The sequence below is a fragment of the Hetaerina americana genome, unplaced genomic scaffold (genome assembly GCF_022747635.1).
Source record: "Hetaerina americana unplaced genomic scaffold, ioHetAmer1.1.p SCAF_8, whole genome shotgun sequence".
Lineage (NCBI taxonomy): Eukaryota > Metazoa > Arthropoda > Insecta > Odonata > Calopterygidae > Hetaerina > Hetaerina americana.
This window is the reverse complement of record NW_027287427.1, coordinates 80,284,231-80,305,599: the sequence shown is the minus strand read 5'-3', so window position 1 is coordinate 80,305,599 and position 21,369 is coordinate 80,284,231. Positions and strand designations below refer to the sequence as shown.

General features: G+C 38.0%; 2 protein-coding genes across 4 annotated transcripts in view; one reads left to right on the top strand and one right to left on the bottom strand.

The window, feature by feature from the left end:
• The window catches only part of dos (daughter of sevenless), a 98,836-nt gene extending 97,248 nt beyond the window's left edge, over nucleotides 1-1,588 (bottom strand). For both annotated transcript variants that reach the window (XM_071596545.1, XM_071596546.1), the window contains exon 1: nucleotides 1,394-1,588. In XM_071596545.1, coding sequence (XP_071452646.1) covers nucleotides 1,394-1,471 — 78 coding nt within the window. In that variant the 5' untranslated portion in view covers nucleotides 1,472-1,588. The remainder of the gene's footprint in view (nucleotides 1-1,393) is intronic.
• A 228-nt stretch (nucleotides 1,589-1,816) lies between these two features.
• LOC139698159 (calpain-D-like) overlaps nucleotides 1,817-21,369 on the top strand; it is a 28,444-nt gene continuing 8,891 nt past the window's right edge. Inside the window, exons 1-8 of one of the 2 annotated variants that reach the window (XM_071597083.1) lie at nucleotides 1,817-2,133; nucleotides 3,760-6,616; nucleotides 8,332-8,515; nucleotides 9,479-9,681; nucleotides 14,391-14,505; nucleotides 15,486-15,672; nucleotides 16,990-17,187; nucleotides 20,490-20,654. In XM_071597083.1, coding sequence (XP_071453184.1) covers nucleotides 1,817-2,133; nucleotides 3,760-6,616; nucleotides 8,332-8,515; nucleotides 9,479-9,681; nucleotides 14,391-14,505; nucleotides 15,486-15,672; nucleotides 16,990-17,187; nucleotides 20,490-20,654 — 4,226 coding nt within the window. Of the gene's footprint in view, nucleotides 2,134-3,362; nucleotides 3,421-3,759; nucleotides 6,617-8,331; nucleotides 8,516-9,478; nucleotides 9,682-14,390; nucleotides 14,506-15,485; nucleotides 15,673-16,989; nucleotides 17,188-20,489; nucleotides 20,655-21,369 lie in introns of those variants that run through there. The other variant, XM_071597084.1, reaches the window with a different exon arrangement.

Sequence of the window (21,369 nt, the reverse complement as noted above, 5' to 3'; positions counted from 1 at the left end):
AGTGACCTATTGAGGTAGAGAGGGATGTGAAACAGTGAAAGACCATTCGGTCAGCTGTTCGCACATTCTACTTCCCAATTGCAGTCACTCGAAGGTCATAACTCTAGGGGTCAAAAAAGAACCAATCAATTACGGTTCGAAAAGTGCCCGGTGCCATGCTATAAATATGAAAAAGCGACCAACCGCGAATGGTTAACTTTATACATAGAGTAAGGGATACGACCATCTGCATGCACGGGGAGGCAATATATTCATAATTAATACCCCACCCCTGGCTGTAGGTTTGGGTGTGGTCACTTTAAGAGGTCTCTTCGAAACTAACCACCTTTTTCAACATTCTCTGATGGTATTGACGGCCTAGCTGTCAGACTTTACCATCCGCCATTTTCATCATAATTAAGTGAATTACTCCATTCTCAATTGCGCCCGGGCGGTAAATAAATAAATACACACACACTTACATACATATATATATATATATATATATATATATATATATATATATGTATAACCATTTGAGTAACTTTTTTGTCTCAACCCCAACTTAAAAGATATTTCGTTCATTATATTCTAAGCAACAAAACATTCTCGTTCACCGCTAAAATAAAGTTAAAAACAATTCGCAAAACAAAGGACATGAAATTAGTGACACAATGCACAAATTCAGACGTATAATGATGAGATAATATCCGATTTCGAATTATAATAACAAGGATTATTCAAGACTCAAAATTGAACGAAGTCAGGGGATATCTAGGAAGCATTACTGGTAGAACCCTGCTTAAAAACTTTTTCTCACCCGAAATTCGTTCAAATGAATAAATTCGCGAAACAAGGACACGTAATAGATAAATACAGCCTGGTACGAAGTTGAGACTATGTAATTCAACAATTGATAAAAATATCGGTAAAATATGCTCAAAACATACAAAGACATAATAAACAATAGGTTCCTTAGAATGTTTGTCAAACATTAAAAATAATACCTGATGTGTGCATTTATGATTACTTGGCACACGAATGCTATTATAAATACGCACCTGTCAACTGTCAACACAAATTATGAATTTCAGGGGTTAAAACTAGTAACATGAAATACCCACCTCTACAGCTGCAGCCATTTGCGAAGGCAATACATCTCACGATAGCGAATTGTGAGAAATCACTAGTTTTATTTTAAAAATTCTGATATTTAAGAAAAGTAGACTGCACCAAAAAAGTTACACACAAACAAGACCTATCTATAATACTTTCAAACTATATTTCATTCTAAATCTTTGGGCCATGCATGAAATATAGCACAATAAGAATTTAATAAATATTATGACTTCGAACCACTTATAATGTACAAACAATAATACACAAATGAGACATGTTCGACAAGAACACTTACCGCTCTCCAGATGGGTTTCGTTGGAGGAGATTTGATGAGCCACCCTTCGTGAACGATTTCGAGGCTGTTGTTGGACATTTCAATATATTTAAAACCTAAATCTTATTATAAGTGCATAGAAAAGGCACCACAGCCATCTCCACAAGCACCAACGTAATCACACTACATCACAAATATTTCCTTCAACCAGCTTCAAGTTAATGCTGGATGACTATACCTCGACACTGAAGGGATTGGCTAACGCAGTATATCGAAGTCTCTGAAAACGTTCCTGATTGGACCACACAGTTCGTACCAGCCTATCACAGCATTTCTTTTATCACATGTAAAAGGTACAAGTGCATCAATATGGTGGATCAGCTGGTCAAGATTGTTTGGGTGCCGCAAGTATTTTAATCGCAGTTTAGCCATGATTTTGAGAGAATGGGCTCTATTGCTTCTGTCCTGCAATGGCACTGCGATAGGTGCACTTTAATTAATCCCACGGAACACCCTCGGTGCAAAAGATGTGGGTCGGTCCGTGGTTTCCGAAATCGTGATTTAATAAGCTCTAAGGGTATTATTAAGAATAGATTACGCTCTGGTAATGTAGATACATCATCGATTACCGAAGTTTTTAGAACTGATCACGATTTAAAATTAAAGTCTGACCAATGTGAAAGTAGTAATATTTTAGTTTCTACGATAAGTAAAAATGGATCTCCTAGTGACACTTGTCAAAACGTGCAGAATCTCTCACGGTGAGTAATGTTCAACCAGTCTTAACTGTAATGTAAACATGCAATTTTATGCATCTTAATAGTCTATTGTTAGCAGCATTTATAGATCTTTCCCCTATATTCGTCTCTTAATAAGCACATTGAAATTGATTAGTTCTTAATCTTTACATACACATTCTTTCGCATGCTCACCGTGGTTTTTTCATCTGCCTGCATGAAACGTGTATGGATTTCTCATTTTCCTAGCACTTTATTTGGCATTCTTAATTGCGACCGTTATTAGTGGAAAATATATTTTTTCGCGAAGTTATATATTGCTATCGTCATTTTGCTAAAGATAATTTCTCCAGTTCGTTGTAGAAACCGTAAAAATATGCTGGACTGAATATTTTACCTACCAAGAGGTGTACTTTAAAAAAAAACAATGCTTTGTGTTAAGTGAAAAAGACTACAACTGTAAGTAACGCACATTTCCATGAACATGCACCTTTTCATAAACGTTCATCCACAGATATTTATGATGGAATTATATGCCTCAATGAAAAAGTATTGCAATAAAAATATTTCCCCAATATTTGATAAACTTTTGACCTTTTAAATAAATGTAGCAACCCTAAATTTTCTCAAACACCTGCCCATGATATCGATTTGTTATTAAGTCATGGCAGTGTCCGCAATTCAAATTGTGGGGAAATGTTGTATATTGAATTGAAGTTGTCCCTCATTATATTATATTCAAGATGTGCCTTCTGTCTGTGAGATGGAGCCAATTGAAATGCACTAAATGAAGATACTATGAAATTGGTTCGTCCTGGAAATAGATATAAATTATTATCATTTGAGACACCTTCATCATTGCATTTAATACACAAATACACAGTAGTGGTTGAGATTAGTTTCCGTCTCTCTTGTAAAAGAGCGCCGGTTCGTTTTGTCATGGCTGGGTGTCTGCGAATTTCTCATCGCGTTTTCAGCATTGGAATCAAAATTAGAAACAGGTGGGGTGCGATGGTGCTGCGACTTTGCTGGAAGGTAAACAGTATTTTTACGCTCGGGGATGTAGGGGCTAAAATACCAGCCCGGCGAACACGGCCAAATTGGCAGTGAGACAAAACGCGTCGCGGGCTTGGTAGGCGTTTGGGCTTCACAAAATGAGCGGCGTCTTGTTTTTCCTTGTGATTGCATGTCAATAGCACTACGTAGTGGTTGGCTATTGACTGTCAGTATGATGCCATTGTGGAGAGCCGTCTTCAGTTGCTGTCAAATTCTCTCAGGTCCCAACACCGTCAATTCGAGCGATGAGAAGGAGTGAGTTCGTTACAGTGTTCCCAGTACCCTTGTTGATATTATTTCCGTAGGACCAGACAAGAAAAGCTGCTGTTTTTCATATGTCCACGTGACAGTATATTGACAGAAAAGCACCATTTCGCATGATATTTCGTGTTTTGTATATTTGGATTCAGTAGATCATTCACATTTTTTACCATTTGATGCCTTGCCTTTTTTATATGCATCAGTAAACGACGTATATTCACAATATTATTTCCTCATTCTAATTCGTTCATTTGTTTTCATGCAAATAAAATGTGCAATAGGTGACGAATAGAGTTTAAAAAAATATTATTGTACTCATATCTTTGTTTTCAGAAATGAAAAAGACATTGATCAGCACAATGAAGAGCCCAGGAATTTGGATGATAACCTTGTTAGTCATTCGACAGATAGGAGAACTTGGGAAGACACTGATTTAGGACCATTTCACCCGAAAGAGTTTCGCAGTAGCCTGGTTGATCTCAGTCCTGTGACACCACAGGTTTCCAGTCCAATCACTGCCAAAAGCCAAGTTTCCACTGAGGGATCATTGACTTGGAGTCATCCTTGCCCTAGGCATTCCTCATTTTCAAGGGAGGCCGGGGGTCAACTCATCCGATCAGCCAGCTCTGACTGCCTTCTCCTGCATAGGTGGTCCTGCCCATACTGCCATATTCTGAACATAAGTGTCACATTACATTGTGCCGCTTGTGGCTATCCAGCTGCAAGTATCAATAGCCCCTGTGAGAGTGATGGTGCTCACAGCTTTGCTCTAGGTGATATAGCTACAGTTGACTCAAGCATTAAGTCTGAGGACGAAAGACTGGAACCAATGGCTGCCACTGCCACTGCTGCCTCCAGTGGCAGGCGATGGTGCAATTCGGTAGTGTCTTGTAGGGACTGCCAGAATGGGAATACAAATGAGGTTTCACATTGTGAGGGATGTAGGGCAGCTTGGTTAGGGCAAAGGTCGCAAACCTCGGGTCATGTTGTGAATGGTCCAAACATCCCTCAGCAGTCAATGGATGACAGTGTTAAAGGACTGCAGGGTCGGAGGAGCATAGTGGATTGCAAGGAATGTTTGGCTGAAGCTCAAAATCGTTCACCCAAGAGGCATAGCCCCTCGGTTTATGATCGAGTTAAGTCCAAGGTCAGTCGCTCCCTGTCCAATGGCTCTGTTGTGCAGAAACTATGGCTGGAGTCACCAAATTCATTCTTGCCCAAAGCCCGTAGCGGTGGTTTATTTCGAAGGCCAAATAGTCTTGTCACTGATAATGAACCCAAGTGTGAAGATGGTGATGTGGAACAAAAGTTTGATTCCAGAACTGTGCAATCATCAAACACTAGCAATGATTTGTATAGTGGTGGGTCCAATATGGGTTCTGGTATGGTTTGGACATGTCTCAGGTGTACTTTAGATAATGTGGGCAATGAGGACAGGTGTGAGGTGTGTGAAACCCCCAGGAAGCCTGTTATTCCTTCTATTCTACCCACACAAATGCCTGGAACCCTTGGTCGAAATGGAATTGTTATCACTGTCCCTGATTGGAGTGTGTCGGAGACAAAAAAGTCAGCGCAAATGGTCCGGGAGCTCACACCTCGGCGATCCCTAGCCCCCAACTGCAATGAGAACAATGGAGGCCTATCTCCTTCCTCCCCTACCTGCACTGCAGGTCGACCTATTTATCGAAGATCACTCTCGGAAATAAATTCCACAAACCTTGAGGAATCAGCCCAGCAAAAATTTGTTTCAAACCGTAGGAGTTTGATTGAAGGCGAGCCTCAGAGTCTAGTCGATTTGGAGTTGCAAACTCAGCCAGTCCACCAGTCTGGTATCAGGTATTCTTATATTGGTATATCAGATCCATCTTCTCCCAGAGTAACATCCAAAACACCATGTAAACCAGGTCTGGGAGATATGCGTGTTGACCTTCCCAGAGACTTGAACCCTAACCACCAGGAAAACCAATCCAAATCCTCACCCCAGGCACCACTGGCCCCTGGATTCACCTCATCCACATTTGATCGCATGTGGACTTGTACGAAATGCTCCTTTGCGTATAACCCCCTTTGGTCAGACAATTGTGATATTTGCTATTCCATGCGTTCACCCCCTTCCCTCACAGAGCCTAGTCTCATCACGGTGACCAAAGACAGTGTACGGTACACTCCAACCAAAAGGGAAGCTGCCGGCATGATTCCAAGCCCATGCCCAATCACCGCCAGCACTCCCACCCTCGCCACCCAGGAGAGGGACCTGGACGAAGACTTTCAATTCCTCCCCGCCGAGCCCAGCCCCACAATTGTCGTTTCTGCATCCGAGAGGGACTGGACATGTCGCAAGTGCACCTTGGTCAACTCTGAGAACACTGTTGCATGCCTGGCATGTGGTGGATCCCGTTTGAAGAGTGTCACGGCCATAGAAGATTTCACCCTCAGGAAGGGTGAGTTCTGGTCCTGTGGCCAGTGCACACTGAAGAACCCCCTGTCAGCCCACAGCTGCCTCGCCTGCAAGACACGGCTTGAGGTGCCATCCTCGGACTCATCAGGAGGCAGGGGGCGAAGGAGTCCATCGCCTGCAGCTGCCAGGTCGAAGACCAAAGCGAATTGCGGCAGCGGTGGGAGTGCTGCAGCATCACCAGCGACAGCCCAGCATCCGATTGGTGGTGCCGTGCCAAAGCAGAGGGTGGGAGTTGGCAGGAGGCCTAGTCAGAATCACCACCATCACCACCACCACCACGGTAGTGGCAGGTCGAGTGCCAGCAGCGGTGGGAGTAGCAGTGGGCACCGCTCCAGTGGACCATCCACCCCTGATGGTATACAAGGGAGCTCGAGCAGGGTGGGGCGGGACCCACCTGTTTCCTCGGCCGCAGTTTCCCCGGCATCGTCATGGCACTGTGTGGTTTGCACCTTCGAGAACAGAACGTCATCCGTCTCGTGTGACATGTGTCAAAGTTCAAGGGGGGCGAGAGCTCCCAGCATTGCCCTAACACCTGGCTCCATGTCGGCTTCGGAGGGTGGTTCGGGGCATGCTGTGTCCAGCATGGTGCCTTCAATTCAGGTGATGGGAGCCGCTGTTCCCCCGCAGGCAGGGGTCATCAAGCAGGAGAGTGAGCTTATGGAGGATTTACGTAACATTGAGGAGAGGGAGGCATTGGAGAAGTGGGAAAGGATCGTGCAATTCTGTCGAGAGGTTTGTAAGCTTTTCATTCATTTCTGTCTCTTAATTTTTAATCCTCACAGCATGCCTTTTTTTGTGAGACATGAGTCTTGAAAATTGAAACGATCATGACCCACTCACAATTGTTTCAAATTATGCATCTTACTCAAATATGCAGCCCAGGATGTAGTTGATCTTAAATTACCTGTACTGTAATGCACTTGGCATTCACATGATTTTGTTATGCATGAAGTTTGTACTAACACCACATTTTATTCTCTGTCACAATTTTTGCTATTTGCAATTGTGGAAAGAGTTAATTGATTGTATCTCGAATTTTATTTTGAATTGATAATTCGTGCAATTTAAAAGTCTGGTAAATCTGGAAAGAATTGATTAATTCACAAATGTAAAATTTCAACCTTTCGTATTTGTGTGCCTATGACTAAAATAATTCAATCTACTTTTTAATCCTTGGCGAACTGCATTTAACAGCAATTTTCCTCCTAGTTTGTGACTCCTGTTGCATTAATTTCAATGTGAACAGCATGTGGATCAGTCCTACATAGATATATTATTAATTACAGATGTCATGGATTATATTTTTATAGTTTATAATCTCTTTATCTAAACTAAAATGATTGGGATACCCCCTAATAATACATGGTTCAACCCTATTCCAGGTTTCATCCCTGATTTCTGGTTATGCATGATGTTTTGTCTCCTAATATGCATGACTTTCATTCTCCCCAGCTGGGTATACAAACTTTTATTTTAAGAAATATAATTCAAGGCCGCTGTGTTGAAAGTATTCCGTGCTTCAGGACGTGATGATGTCAAGTATTATATTTAAGCTGTATGCCCCACTCATCCAGTAATAAGGCAATGCAGTGAAGTTGGATTTGAAGGTACAAGTTACTCAAGAGGGGAAAGAGATGGCGTCACTCAACTGTGAATCTGGAACATGCATTTGGAAACTGGGAGCATCATTCATTCTTCTTTTTTTTTTGTTTCTCTTTCTGTTCTTTTTCTTTTTTTTTTCCTGGTTACCTAGAGGGCACCCGGTGGCTTCTTAAGCTTAATATACCTGAGCTAAGTAAGGCTCTGCCTTGTCACTTGCTGCTCAGCCTCACCCACTGAATGTTCTCCTTTCTCCTCACCAAAGGACTTTAGACTTGTTGCATGGAGCCAGTGAATTTAACAAGAGAACTGCTTGAGTTCTAAAAGTAGATATTCAGTTATCCTGTCTTGGTGGAAGTATAAAATTTGACTTGCAACAATGCCTTTAAAGTGGCGCATTGACGAGCGAATCTATGTAAGTTTGAATTTACCCTCTTGTTTTCAATGAAGGTGTTCTATACAGTAGCTATTGAGCTTTTTGCAGTGGATTTATATGCTTTTACCTTTGTTTGAAATTGATGTGATCATATTTACAGCACCGAACAAATAATGCACATCTCAAGCACCATACTTTAAATCATCTTGGATAAATAGTTTGCGGTGATCACATTTTTCTGATCTAGCCCTCTCAGCTGTGTATACTGTATGCCTTTACTCGCCTGCAATTTTATTAACTGCCAGTGCTTTTATATTTTGTTCAAACTTTGTCGGTGGTGATTCTCAAAACTGTTAATGATATTAGAACACAATTTAATTGAAATGTACAATATCTTACTATGCCGTATGATTTTTAGTGATTAATTTTTGCAATGTTATTGTATTTGATGGTATTTTATTTTTTTTTACAGAATAAGGAACCATTTGTAGATGATTCATTTCCTCCTGCTCCGAAGTCATTGTATTATAATCCAGCGGATACAAAAGACAATCATGTAGTGCAGTGGCTGCGTCCGCATCAGATAGTCATGGAGGGAGATACCAAGCTCAAATGGGCTATCTTCCGCACTCCTCTCCCCTCGGATATTTCCCAAGGTAAGAGACTGCGCTTCGCCCATTCACATAGTGTCTTGGTACTCCAAAATATCTTGTGTGGTGCAGCAGGGGAAGGTTTTCCAACAAATTTAGTGCAGTTCCGCAGCACATGTGGCATGATTATGAAAGGAGGAGACTTGAAATATTGAAATCCATTTGCATGCTAATATTCAGTTTTTCAAACTGAAATAGATGACATCAGAGATAGCTCAATTAACCTCAGTGCTCCAAATGTATGTATTTCCGTTATGACTTTAATCATTTACTTTGTCAACCTTTCTGTAATCTTTTTTTCTGTAGACTGAATGAAAAATCTTCTTAAGTCTACGATTAAATATAATAGATATTTTAAATCGATTAGTGACCTTCTTATATTACATCCAGCCTAAAAAAGGTTGTTCCTTAAGTAGGAGAGTTCGGTAATAATAGTTGTTCTATATTCAAATTTAAGGTGACTTCCATGGACCATTGATTACATTGTAATTGATAAAATGCCCTTATGAGTAGATTTGAGGTTTCTTTGTAAATATTTTGTCATGCTGTTTCTATCCTTGTGAAAGTTAATTTGAATTTTTAGATGCTTTTTTTAATACTTGGTGGTTAATGGATAAATAATTTATGATGGAGTTATTCTCACCATTATGATTAAAATTAAAGGTATTGTCAGGATTAAGATTGATATGATCAAGTTTCCTTTTACATTTAAAATGTGATTACCTGTCAGAGAGATGGTTGAAACTGGATCAAGGGCAATAATGTATTCACCCAATCACAAGTGAATTTCCAGGCATGAAAAGTGTTTCACATGAATGAGAGCAATGACTTTCTCCTCGAGTTTTCTTGAATCACTTTCATTCAATCTCTGTTCAGGAAGCAATGTACTTAAATAGTCCAGTGGTGGTGACTACCCATTTTTCTGCACCAATTATTCACTTTGGTATCCATTTCTCACCCCTCCTGTAGGTGTCCTTGGGAATTGCTGGTTGTTGAGTGCTCTTGCCGTCCTCGCGGAAAGGGAAGACCTTGTGAAAAAAGTGATGGTGATGAAAGAGTTTTGTCACCAAGGTGCATACCAAGTGCGTCTGTGTAAAGACGGAAAGTGGACGACTGTGTTGGTCGATGACCTCCTACCCTGTGATAAGCGTGGCCACCTTGTATACTCTCAGGTGAGACTCTCGTGCTTGATCATCAGTCCCTATGTTGGTTGTCCCATCGTGATATGTGATCAGTTAAGTTTTAACCAGCTTAAAAGTTATTCCTGGAGAATACTATCCAAAGACTCTTTGATGGTATGATTACTACTTCGATCATTTGAAATCAGAGATGAAAGTGATATTGGAAGTGCATAACCTTTGTGCACTATTAATCCATGTATTCATATTAATGGTTGACAGACAATGAAATTTGATCACATTCAAGGGTACTCATAGATGCTAAAGTTCTGATGCGTGCATCATTATTTATTGAACTAGATAATTTGCAATTACAGCGATATCATGAAAGGAGCTCCCTCATCCTCTAGGGAATACATACAGCGCTTTATAATGAAGAGTTGTTATTGAAAAGAAACTATGTCACTGATTTTTACAATGGAAATACGATGATATTATTGCTGCAAATAGATAATAGAAAATTTTCAATTTATAATGGTAATTATATTTGGTGTATGTGGTGTAATCTGGGCATCAGCATCAGCCTAGTTTTTTTCCTAAATATAATTCCCCTGTCTGCTTTGTCTGGTATAGTAATCCAATAATTTCATCAGTGGTGAAGTTGACCAAAATGTTGAGCCTCTAGATACGTTTCTTCATTTAATCCCTTCATCATTTGGCAGGAATTAAGCAGTTCAGCTTAATTATTTCACATGTGAAAGGGCTAAAAAAATGTCTTAAAAATTTCTGGCTTCCAATGTTACTTCAAAAAGAGTCAAAATTTTATCATCCTACCCTTAAACAGAAAAATTACATGGATCTGTAAATCCATGTGATGTAATCAGATTATGTTCTGAAAATTTAACATTTCAAATATACTTAACACTTTTAGGCTTCACTTTGTGGAATTCTCTGATGTCCTTATTAAATGAATTTGTGATTTTCCACAGACTTAAAGATACAATGCATTTTACTGACTTGCGGCATCATCCAGTACAAGTTTGGTTCGCATGCAGAGGTTTAATGTATACCCTTAGGACATAGTAGAGGGGTTGGCTATGCAGGAGGGAGAGGGAGGGGTAAAAGTTGAAGGATAGCTACCCCCTCTCCTCTGTCCTAAGGGTATACATTCAACTACTGCATGTGAACCAAACATGTACCTGCAAGGCAAGGCTGCAATGCAGCAAGTTGGTGAAGCACATTATACCTTAAAATTAAGTATATTGAAAATTACAAACTCATTTAATATAGACTTAATATTTCAAGTTTGTTTCACCATTTTTTGCATGTAAGAACATTCCGTGTTGATTACTTAAGTGTTTTTTTAATCACTACCTGAAAATTATGATGCTATTTCATCTAAGGTTGGAAATTAGCAGTTCATCAATAAATGTTGGTCTTGATTTAGGGCAGATATTTAATGCGTTATGATTTTTGACTCTGTTCTACCTCTTCTTTGAACAAAATGGCTCAAGTGGATCAGTATGTTTTTTGAGCTAACCCAAAATTAACTATCATTAATAAATATTCTAAAGGGGATTCACTGGTAAACCAGCCATATCTGATTAACTTAATTTATTTTTGAACATCCTAGCTTGAGCTTTCTCACTGGTAATGTGTGATTATCATTTTGGAATGGATTCCATATTTTGATATTTATGATCTGGCAATTGAATGATGTCCTTCCCTGCTCTTTTCCATTCATAATTCTTGTAAAAATTATTTTAGTTTTCTTCTATCGTATATCTGTTCCTGAAAAATCACTCAACCCCATGAGCATGACCATTATCCTCTAAAACAAGATGACATATGCTTGCTTTAAAATGGATGAATATTGAATGCGGCTTTCTTCAGTCCTACTTTCTTTTATAATGATATCCTCTGCACTCATAATTTTGATGCTCACAGAGATAATGAATTATATAAGTTATAACTGTGGTGAAAATTAATTGTATAAAAATATTTGTTTTTGATTGGTGCTTACCTGGTGAGATTCTGCTCAGTAAGGCATTTAGTTTCTGGCTGCACATAACTTGGCCCGATCAAATCAAGCTGGCAAATGAAATCCCCAACTATTTCATATGCCCCTTTATTTTATTTAAAACACAGTGATGAATCAAAATGTAATAGTCATGGGTTGGTGTGCTTACCATGTTTCTAAGGCTCTTGCCCGAAGAGTATATATCCACTTACTGTGAAAGGAAATTCTGTGCACAGAGCATGACCAGCTAGTTCTATGGTTTACCTCAAGTGTCTAATCTCAACTGTATAGCCCCCTCTGCTTCAAATGTTATTAATTCCCTTTAATCCCAATTAATCTTAAATACTTAATCCATTTCTTCTAAGGATATAATAACTCTTCTTGTTCTAATTTAATAGCATCATTTTAAATTGATATTTCATTTAAGTGTTAGGCTTTATGAGTTTAGGAACAACCTTCTCTCTTGACAAGTGTCTGTGACAGTGTTGGTCTATGATATACCAAATCTCATTCTTACTTTGCCTGAATACAATGAAAAATTGAAACCATGGAATTGTGGCAGATTATGTTGTGTCACCCTAGCATGTCATTGTCCCAAAACTAGGGTCGTGCAGCTGAGCCCTCAACTTGGAAACAGGGTCACTACCTCGTTTTAGATCCAATTATATCAAAGCCTCTGCATTAATCAACCCAAAGGCTGGTTAGAACTTAACCCATGATAAGCTTCATATGGCATGTAAATTCACATATTCATGTATGAGGGTCATTTCCTTGCCGAACACTTTCAAATCTAATTATGAAGTGGCCAAGCAAAACAATAAAAACCTTCAGAGAAACTAGTGGAACTTCCTTCTTTCACTATCCCAAAGCCACAACAATCATACATGCCATCTTGAAAAGCTACCATTGGAAAGTGACCCTAGTTCTGCGTGTCGACTAGTTTCAACATGGGAGGGGGATGTAGAAGAAGTATCTTCCCACTCCATGGACGGTTGCTCCTCTTGTTTGTGGTTGACTCTGTATTCATCATACTAAACGGTAGTCACAAAAGAATGGTGGACAGTCATTTAAGTTAACGGTAGAAACTGTTTAACTCTATGTACTTACACCATGCAAAAAATATGTGTCCCTGGTATTAATAACAGTCTCAGCAGTTAGATGAATCTCTCAGTATTAACTAATGAACAGAATAATGGTTATTTCTATCCATGATTGCAGTAGAACTAATCAATAGCAATAGAGAGTCATGGGTGGTTTCAGCCTAGGTAAATGACATTTTAGAACAAAAATAATGTAACCAAAATGAAAACCTAATAATTATACCTTTGTTGTACCCCCTGACAGTCTTAAATTCCATTCTAATAGAAATCTATGACCTTCGGAGCATCTTTGTGGTCCTCAGTTGATTCTTGCACTTTGCTTTTTATTAATCCCTGGTTTGGAGCATCTAAGTTATATTTCAATTATATGTGTGCAAATGTTTGTAAAATAACATTAGTTACCTTTCAACCCAAGCTCTTCAGGAAAGGTACTTTCCCTATACTTTTAAGTGAATTTTGCAAATATTCTCAAAATTAAGATACCCAATTTGGAATTGGATTCTGTTCTGGAAAAACTTTAAATCATTCATGTTTAATTTGAATTTCTTCTTCCAAAAATACTGCCTGCATAGCAAATTAATATTACATATATATTTAATGATGGGTCGCGGTAGTCCAGTGGGTAGAGCGTTGGACTGCTGACCTGAGGGTCCCGGGTTCGATTCCCGGGCAAGGCACTCTGGGCACCTGCAGCTCCACCCAAGCTAAAGTGATTTTTTCGGGTACCAGGTCTTCCTGGGAAACCATAACTGGCACAGGGAAAGGAACTGGCCCCCCTACCCTGATGTGTGAATTTAACACGCCGTATAGGGCTTAGTACTGGGTGATCTCTACCATCACCTACCAAACCGACCTTCGGGTTGATTACTGTGTTTACATATATTTAATGGTGGGTCGCGGTAGTCCAGGGGGTAGAGCATTGGACTACTGACTGGAGGGTCCCGGGTTCGATTCCCGGGCAAGGCACTCTAGGTACCTGCAGCTCCACCCAAGCTATGTCATTTTTCGGGTACCAGATCTTCCTGGGAAGTCATAACCGGCACAGGGAAAGGAACTGTGCGTACTGGCCCCCCCTACCCTGATGTGTGAATTTCACACGCCGTCGGGCTTAGTACTGGGTGAACTCTACCATCACCTACCAAACCAACCTTCGGGTTGATTACTGTGTTTATGGTTTTTTTATATATTTAATGCAGATATATATATTTTCTTATAGTAAATCGATTTTTGATAACAAATAATAAACTAAAATAATCTAAGCAATCTTTGATTATAATAGTCTTTGTATGTGAATGTCATTTAAATATTGTAATGAACGAGCTGGATAATATGCTTAGGAATCTTTAATTTATTAATTTAATTCACTAAGAAAACTTTTGTTTATACATTAAATTCATAAAGTCAATTTACATAAGCTTCATGAAAGTACAGTTTTGTTGTTACACCACTGCATTGAGAGGTCTCCTTAACCTACATCTAAATAGGAAACTTTTCCATAAAGACTCCTTTAGTGAATGTGCATAGTCAGGTTACTGATAGATGCACAAAGGTAGCATGTTTCAAAGGTTCATAGTTTTACCTATGCTGTGGTTATGTCACCTACTTCTTTATCATTCAAGCAATAATTATGTTTTCTTTTGCAGGCAAAGCGGAAGCAGTTATGGGTCCCCTTAATTGAGAAAGCTGTTGCCAAAATCCATGGTTGTTATGAAGCCCTTGTTTCTGGACGAGCTATTGAAGGACTTGCAACATTAACTGGCAAGTTATTATTAATGAAAACCTGATTGCCAAAGGTTTTTCAAATGAATTATTGTCATTCTGTGCTGATCTATAACACACTTACTAAGAATGTGTACATTAATGCTATTGAGTTGTCACTCAATCAATAATATTAATTGGCAAAAACTGGAAATTTAATATTTTCAGCCATCAAATCAAATCATTATTCATCATTGGTCATTGCATTTTGAAAAAATTTCAATTGCTTCAGAATAAAACCATTCAAGCAACAGTAATACAGGATGCGGCAACATAACTTCCCATTTTTCAATTCAATTTGTGTGTGAAAAAGGAAGTTATTATGCATAAATTCCTCTCGGGTCCTCCATCCGGTTATATTGTCCATATTGGCCAATGTTTCGATGTCCGACTCGGTCATCGTCTTCAGGGCTTCTGAATGCCGTTGGCCTCTTTTTTTCAATTTTCTTCGCATTAAGTGTTAACTTAAAAATAATTTGATCTTTTCTGTCTGATCCATGTATTTTTCGTGAATTATAGCCTGCAAAATTAGGGTGGTAGATTGGGCCGGGAAATAGGGTGCATGGGCTGATTTAAAAAAATTTCCCGTATTTTCCCACCGACAATGCACACTTTATGTATAATGTGCATCTAGAACTTTGTATTAATCATGAATTTGTATAGATACTGCGCGCCCTTTTTCTCATAAATTTTTGAGATGAAATAACTGTAGCAGTTGCAGATCTATATAAAATAGAATGCAATTAGAAAGGCATGCTTCCAGACTAATTTAATTCCACGAGACACTTCTTTAAATTATTGTGCACATAGGTACGTAAATGAGTGGATTTTTTCAATTTTCATTTTACATAACACGCATCGTCATTTTTTTTAGATCGTATGAACATTTTTGTATTGATAATGTGCACATGAGTGATGGAAAAATACGGTAATTATTGCTTATGTGCGGTGTATAAATGAAATTTTTTTTGTGTGTGCAGGTGCACCTTGTGAAAGTGTCCCCCTTCAGCCTTCATCTTTGCCATCTGAAGAAGAGCTTGACCGTGATCTCATTTGGGCTCAGCTCCTTAGTTCCAGAGTTGCTGGCTTCTTGATGGGGGCATCCTGCGGTGGAGGTAACATGAAGGTTGACGAGGATGAATATCAACGAAAAGGATTGCGTCCCAGGTAAAGAATTTTGTATAGGTCTTTCTTATTGAATTGTTTAGCTTTGGTTATTTAAAAATGTAAATGGAATGCACTTAATGTTGGATTTTAATTCTTTGAACTCTAAAATTTCTGCCTAGGTAGGCTCTACAACTGAGCCCAAGTTAATTTCATTTCATTTGCAGCAAAAAGAAAAAAAAACTCCCATCTTTTAAAATTTATTTGCAATTTGCTACATATTAATTCAGGGATGTGGTCATTATTGCTTTTTAATATGAATGTGAAATTGTCAATGAACATTACATAGTATTAACTACCTCTTTATGTAAATCTTAATTATATATGTATGATTTATTTGGGGAAAATTGCTTCAGTAAAAGTCTACTTATGATATTTCATCATTTTGCTTCCATTTATCAACGATATTCAATAACTGATGTGTTTAGTTATTATACTTAACTAAAAATGTGATCCAAGCACTTCAATATTCATGGCTGCATAATAATATTCAGTTTTACTTATCTTTGTAATGTCTCTTAGTGTGGTATTTATCAGAGGTAATCATTCCAATGTTTATGTATTCTAAGGTTAAACCCAAAAGTAAAAATGCTCAATTATTATTTCAAACTAATTGCAATATGTTTACTTTTGGTTAAATGTAAAATAAAAGATGTCTAAAAGGAGCAGTTGCAGTGTTCATTGTGAAATTTTTAAATTAAAACAGTAATTATTAAAAAAAGGTAAAAGGTTTAATTTATTTCAATTATCTCAATATTAAATAATATATTATTATATATTTTTTCAAGCGTGTATATTACTAACAAACTTTTCTCTCAATGGTTGCTGTTATATTATGATATTCCTCATCATTCAGATCAGCTAAAAAAATGCCTTTCCTCTTTCCTCCTGAGTCTAATTTATAAAAAAATGGAATTCATTGTTGTGTAAGAAGAACTAGTTAAATGGATGCTTTATTTTCTGAATTTTCCGGAGGAGACAACAAAAATTCACCAATTTTTTGAAAGTGTTTTTTACAGATTCAAAAATCTTAAATCTCAAGAATAGAAATCACAATTTCTGCAAATCATCAATAAAAATTGGAATCAATTTGTGAATCATTGTCTGTGCATGTGTGTTTAGAAAAAGAGGAATGGAAGTCAATACAAAAATCAGTTGGAGGAAGATGATAGCACTTAAAATGTGATTGCACTAACAATTGCTAAGAAGCCTCCAAGTACATTTTCCTTGTTGCAAACTATAATTTGGTGTTTATGTAACATATTTTAAAATTCATCCAAACTTGCTGATGAAAATACTTCAAATTTTGTTTTATTTAAGGCATGCATATTCGGTGCTTGATGTACGAGATTTACTGGGAATTCGCCTCCTCCGCCTTCGAAACCCATGGGGCCACTATTCTTGGAAAGGTGACTGGTCTGATGACTCCCCAATTTGGACACCACAGCTTAGAGAGATGCTCATGCCTCATGGTGCTTCTGATGGTGTCTTTTGGATCTCTTTTGAAGATGTTTTGAAGTGAGTCATCTAGAGTTCAGCCATATTTGCATTTTTGTTAATCATGGTACAATTGGTGCATCATTTTGGTACTACAACTTTACATTCATATCTTTTGTTTTTTCTTTTACAACTGTGTGTTCTCCAAAATTTTTATATTTAGCCAAAACCTCCCATATCACCGACCCTTCCCACCTGGTGCTTGAATCCCCTGCCACACACCTTTTTGGTGCTTTGCTAGGTATTTATGTCGATCTTGAATTCATTTTCAATCGGTATCATTATGTACCCAATTTAAAGTTTCCTTAGCATCGCTTTTTCTTTGAAGTTGTGATTAATTTTATAAGTGAAGACTAGTATTTTGTTCAGTGTTAAATTTACTTTTTTTTATGTATATCTGTATAATATCTCTTCTCATTTATTCATATCTGATGAATGAAAATTGCAAAAGTGCTTTGAACATTTGGATTCATAAAATAGTCTTTGATTCCCAGTGTTGTAGTGATGTGCACTGCTTTTTCTTATACTTGAATGCTACTCACGGGGGTATTTGAAGATCTATTGCTTAAGAACCACTCTTTTATTAGTCCTTTCAATTTTTCATGCTTAGAATTTGTGACCTATTTTCTCATTTTAGCCATATATCCACCCTTGATTGCATGTTTCAAAATACAAATGCGATTTTTCACTATTGTTTTCAGTGTAGAGGCTGGCAATCTAAGACATTTGCCAGATCAATATGGATTCTATCAGGAGAATCAACTTGTTCAAAAATTTTCTTTGGTCCTCAATTGAAAACGTTCTTTTTTTGCTTCGTCTTTCCATCGTCAAGCAGGATAAAATTTACATGCCCGTGTAATTGAGGAAAACTTAACACATGAGAGTTTGATGTTCAAGTACCTCACTGTTCAGCTAGTCCAATCTGTTGCCCAACTTTGAAATGTTGTGATGCAAATAAAATGATATTTGATTCAGTGTAGTTTTGATGCGATAAAGCAAGTTTCAATACTTTTTATTATTTGGAAGCCCATCACCGCTCTCTCTGTTTCATCAAGACAGTGCAAATGATCCCAGTTGTCAGTCGCCAGTTCTTGCACATATATGCACACCCACACACAAGTGCTGTTGCCATCAACACTTGTGTGTGGGTGTGCATTGTCTTGATGAAAGATGACTTTCTTCCTTGCCAAGCCTGGCCTTTTCAAATGTATCTTTTGCTGTGGTTTGTCCAGGAGGTTAGCATAGTATTGTCCAGTAATTTGTTGACCAGTGGGAAGATAATCTATCAGCAGAATCTCTTTTGCATCCCAGAAAACTTAAGCCATCACTTTTCCGGCCTTTGCTTTCTTTGGTGGTGGTGAATCAACATGTTTCCACTGCTTTAACTGCTGTTGGCCTCTAGCATATGGTAGTGAACCCAAGTTGCATCTGTGGTCAAAAAACGGCACAGAAAATCTTGTTGGTTGCTCTTAAAATGGGTCAAACGTTGTCCGTAAATTTACAGCTTCAGTGATTTCTCGCACTTTAAGTCAGCGATCCTCCATGACCAGAGCTGTTCCGAGCAAACATAAACTCATTTGTCCACTTAGCAACTGTTGAATGTGAAAGATAAGAGTCCCCCAGAGTGTTATGAAAGTCGCCATGAATTTCCTTTGCTATTATACCTTTCTTTACAAAGTATTTCAGCACTGCTCGAATCTCAATTTTTTCCATCTTCATAAATCACTACATATGGTAACAGCAACAGAGAGGCATCTGCGCCGCAGATCTCTTTCCAAAGTACTGATGCATTAAGCGTATACTCATAAAGGATTACCTTGGGAAACTCTTTGAGGTAGTACTGACATCTGTTAGTGATTCTGATAACTTTCCAAACTACCCTCTTATATGTTGTTGAAAGATAAGAGAAAAATTTTATTTACGAAATTGTTATTTTTCAAGTAATTTGTTCAAATATGATTGTGTATTATGCAGTGTTCAGGCATAGAAATATCTTTCTTTGGTCATGTGTTAGATTCACCCATAACTCAAGCTAATTATCCAAGTTGAATTCAGTCCACGTCACCTTGGCTAATCAAGACTGTGTGTTCTCGAGAAAGAGATATTGTGTACATCGGTTCATTTTAACTAACTTAATAATTCTCATGATTCCATGTTTGGATGGTTGTTATAATTAATTCAGTGACCATTTCATTTAATCTAGCCATTTAAGTACGTACGTGGTCTTTGCAATAAATGTGCAATCTGGCGCAATTGCGGACCATAGCCCCCCCGCCCACTTGCGGCACTAGTTGCCTGATTGAGTCCCAATGAGCCGTCTGTACTTGGCGGATCGTCGAACTGTGCGTATGGTGCCAGTTCTATTAGTTTCTCTTGCCCTTGTTTTTACTGTTTGTCAAAAATAGAAACTGATGAAATCGTGGAGGAATGGATCAACATCAATTTTTTTGGTGAAGTGAGGTAAATGATATCCAGAAATGACTGGAATGTTGACAGCTGTTTACGGTGATAATGCACTGAAGAAAGCATCCGTTGATGAAGAAAGCATTTTAAAGATGGCCGACGAGACGCCACGGATGATGCAAGGCTGGGGCAACTTTCAACCACCTGTGTTGACGAAAACATTGATCGTGTGCGGTCCGTTTACCCTACCGATCGTCAAAAAACTGTCCGAATGATAACTGATGAACTGAATTTAGGAAAATCAACAGGGCACACTATTTTAACCGAACATGATGGATGGATCCTTCACCATGATAATGAACCTGCACATTCAGCATTGATCGCCATTTTGCCGGTTTGTGGCAAAAAATTCAATCACCATCCTTGATCATCCTCCTTATTTGCCAGATCTCCCCCCTTGAGACTTTTTCGTATTCCCAAAATGCAAAAATGTGATGAGGGGACATCACTAGGACGATGTGGACACAATAAAGCAAGTAATGATAAGAAAACTAAAAAGCCCAAATGCCGAGGACTTCCAAGGGTTCTTTAAACAATAAAAAAGAAGATGGAATAAGTGCATAGCAACAAATGGAGAGTACTTTGAAGGGGAAAAAATTGATGTAGGCTATATTTTGAAAAATAAAGTTTTTATAGGCTCAGTTTGTTTATTTACTGGACAGGGTGGTAACTTCGTGGATCAACTAAAAATGCATACAAAAATGTGTGATACTATTCAGAGTAAACAATCCGTATTTGTTAGAATGTATAATATACACCCTAATTTTTTTCTAATTTTCACAGTAAATGCCACTAATAACTTTGAGCTCATAAATGAAATCTGTTTAAAAAATTCTTTGGTAATTTCTTTTCCTCGTCAGGTATTTTGATTGCATCGACATATGCAAAGTTCGCAATGGATGGAATGAAGTCCGTCTGCGTGGTACTCTCCCTCCACTGGCATCCCTGGACCACCTCTCCTGTGTTCTCCTCACTGTGCTCGAGCCAACTGAAGCTGAGTTTACCCTTTTTCAGGAAGGCCAAAGGTTAATCTCTAATATAATTATTCTGAAAGTTCAATACGTTGGTATTTTAAATCCACAGTGAAATTTTTAGGATTGCTTTACTTTTATTCCATCATCGAGAGACTTACATCGATTTTATTACCCCTTAAAGACACAAGTGTTAAATTTTTAACATAATTTATGTGAAGTTTGCCATGGGTTATAAATGATAAAAATGCTCTTTCCTCCAATGGTTTTGAGAGATGTATGCTGAACCTAAAGAATTGGCAGCCTGGTTCATTACAAAACATTTTCCAACTTAGAATTAGAGCAAGATCATGCACTTGTTGTGTTCTAGTATCATGAGCAATTCATTGGAATTTATTTGAAGTGCACATGGGTGGCAATGGCTGCTTTACTAAAAAAATCAGAAATTGAATTCAAATTTGTTAATATATATCAGCTTCTGCTGTTGCTGGAATTTTCTATTATGATATAATTTATTATGCTATTCTAAAGTTAACTGCATTTTGTTTCATTGGGAACTTTTCATCTGTAGTGGAGCTATTTAATTCTATCTCAAAGGAGTAGAAGCATTTTTGATATAAACTTTCTGTTGATTTGAGTGCCCAGTAGTTCTGAAAATATAGTTCAATGGAAATGTGAAATAGAATGTAAATTTTAATTATAGTTAAATTGTAGTGATTTGTTGGTAACTTGGTTTTGAGGTTATACTGTAATCTAGTCAAATTGAGGT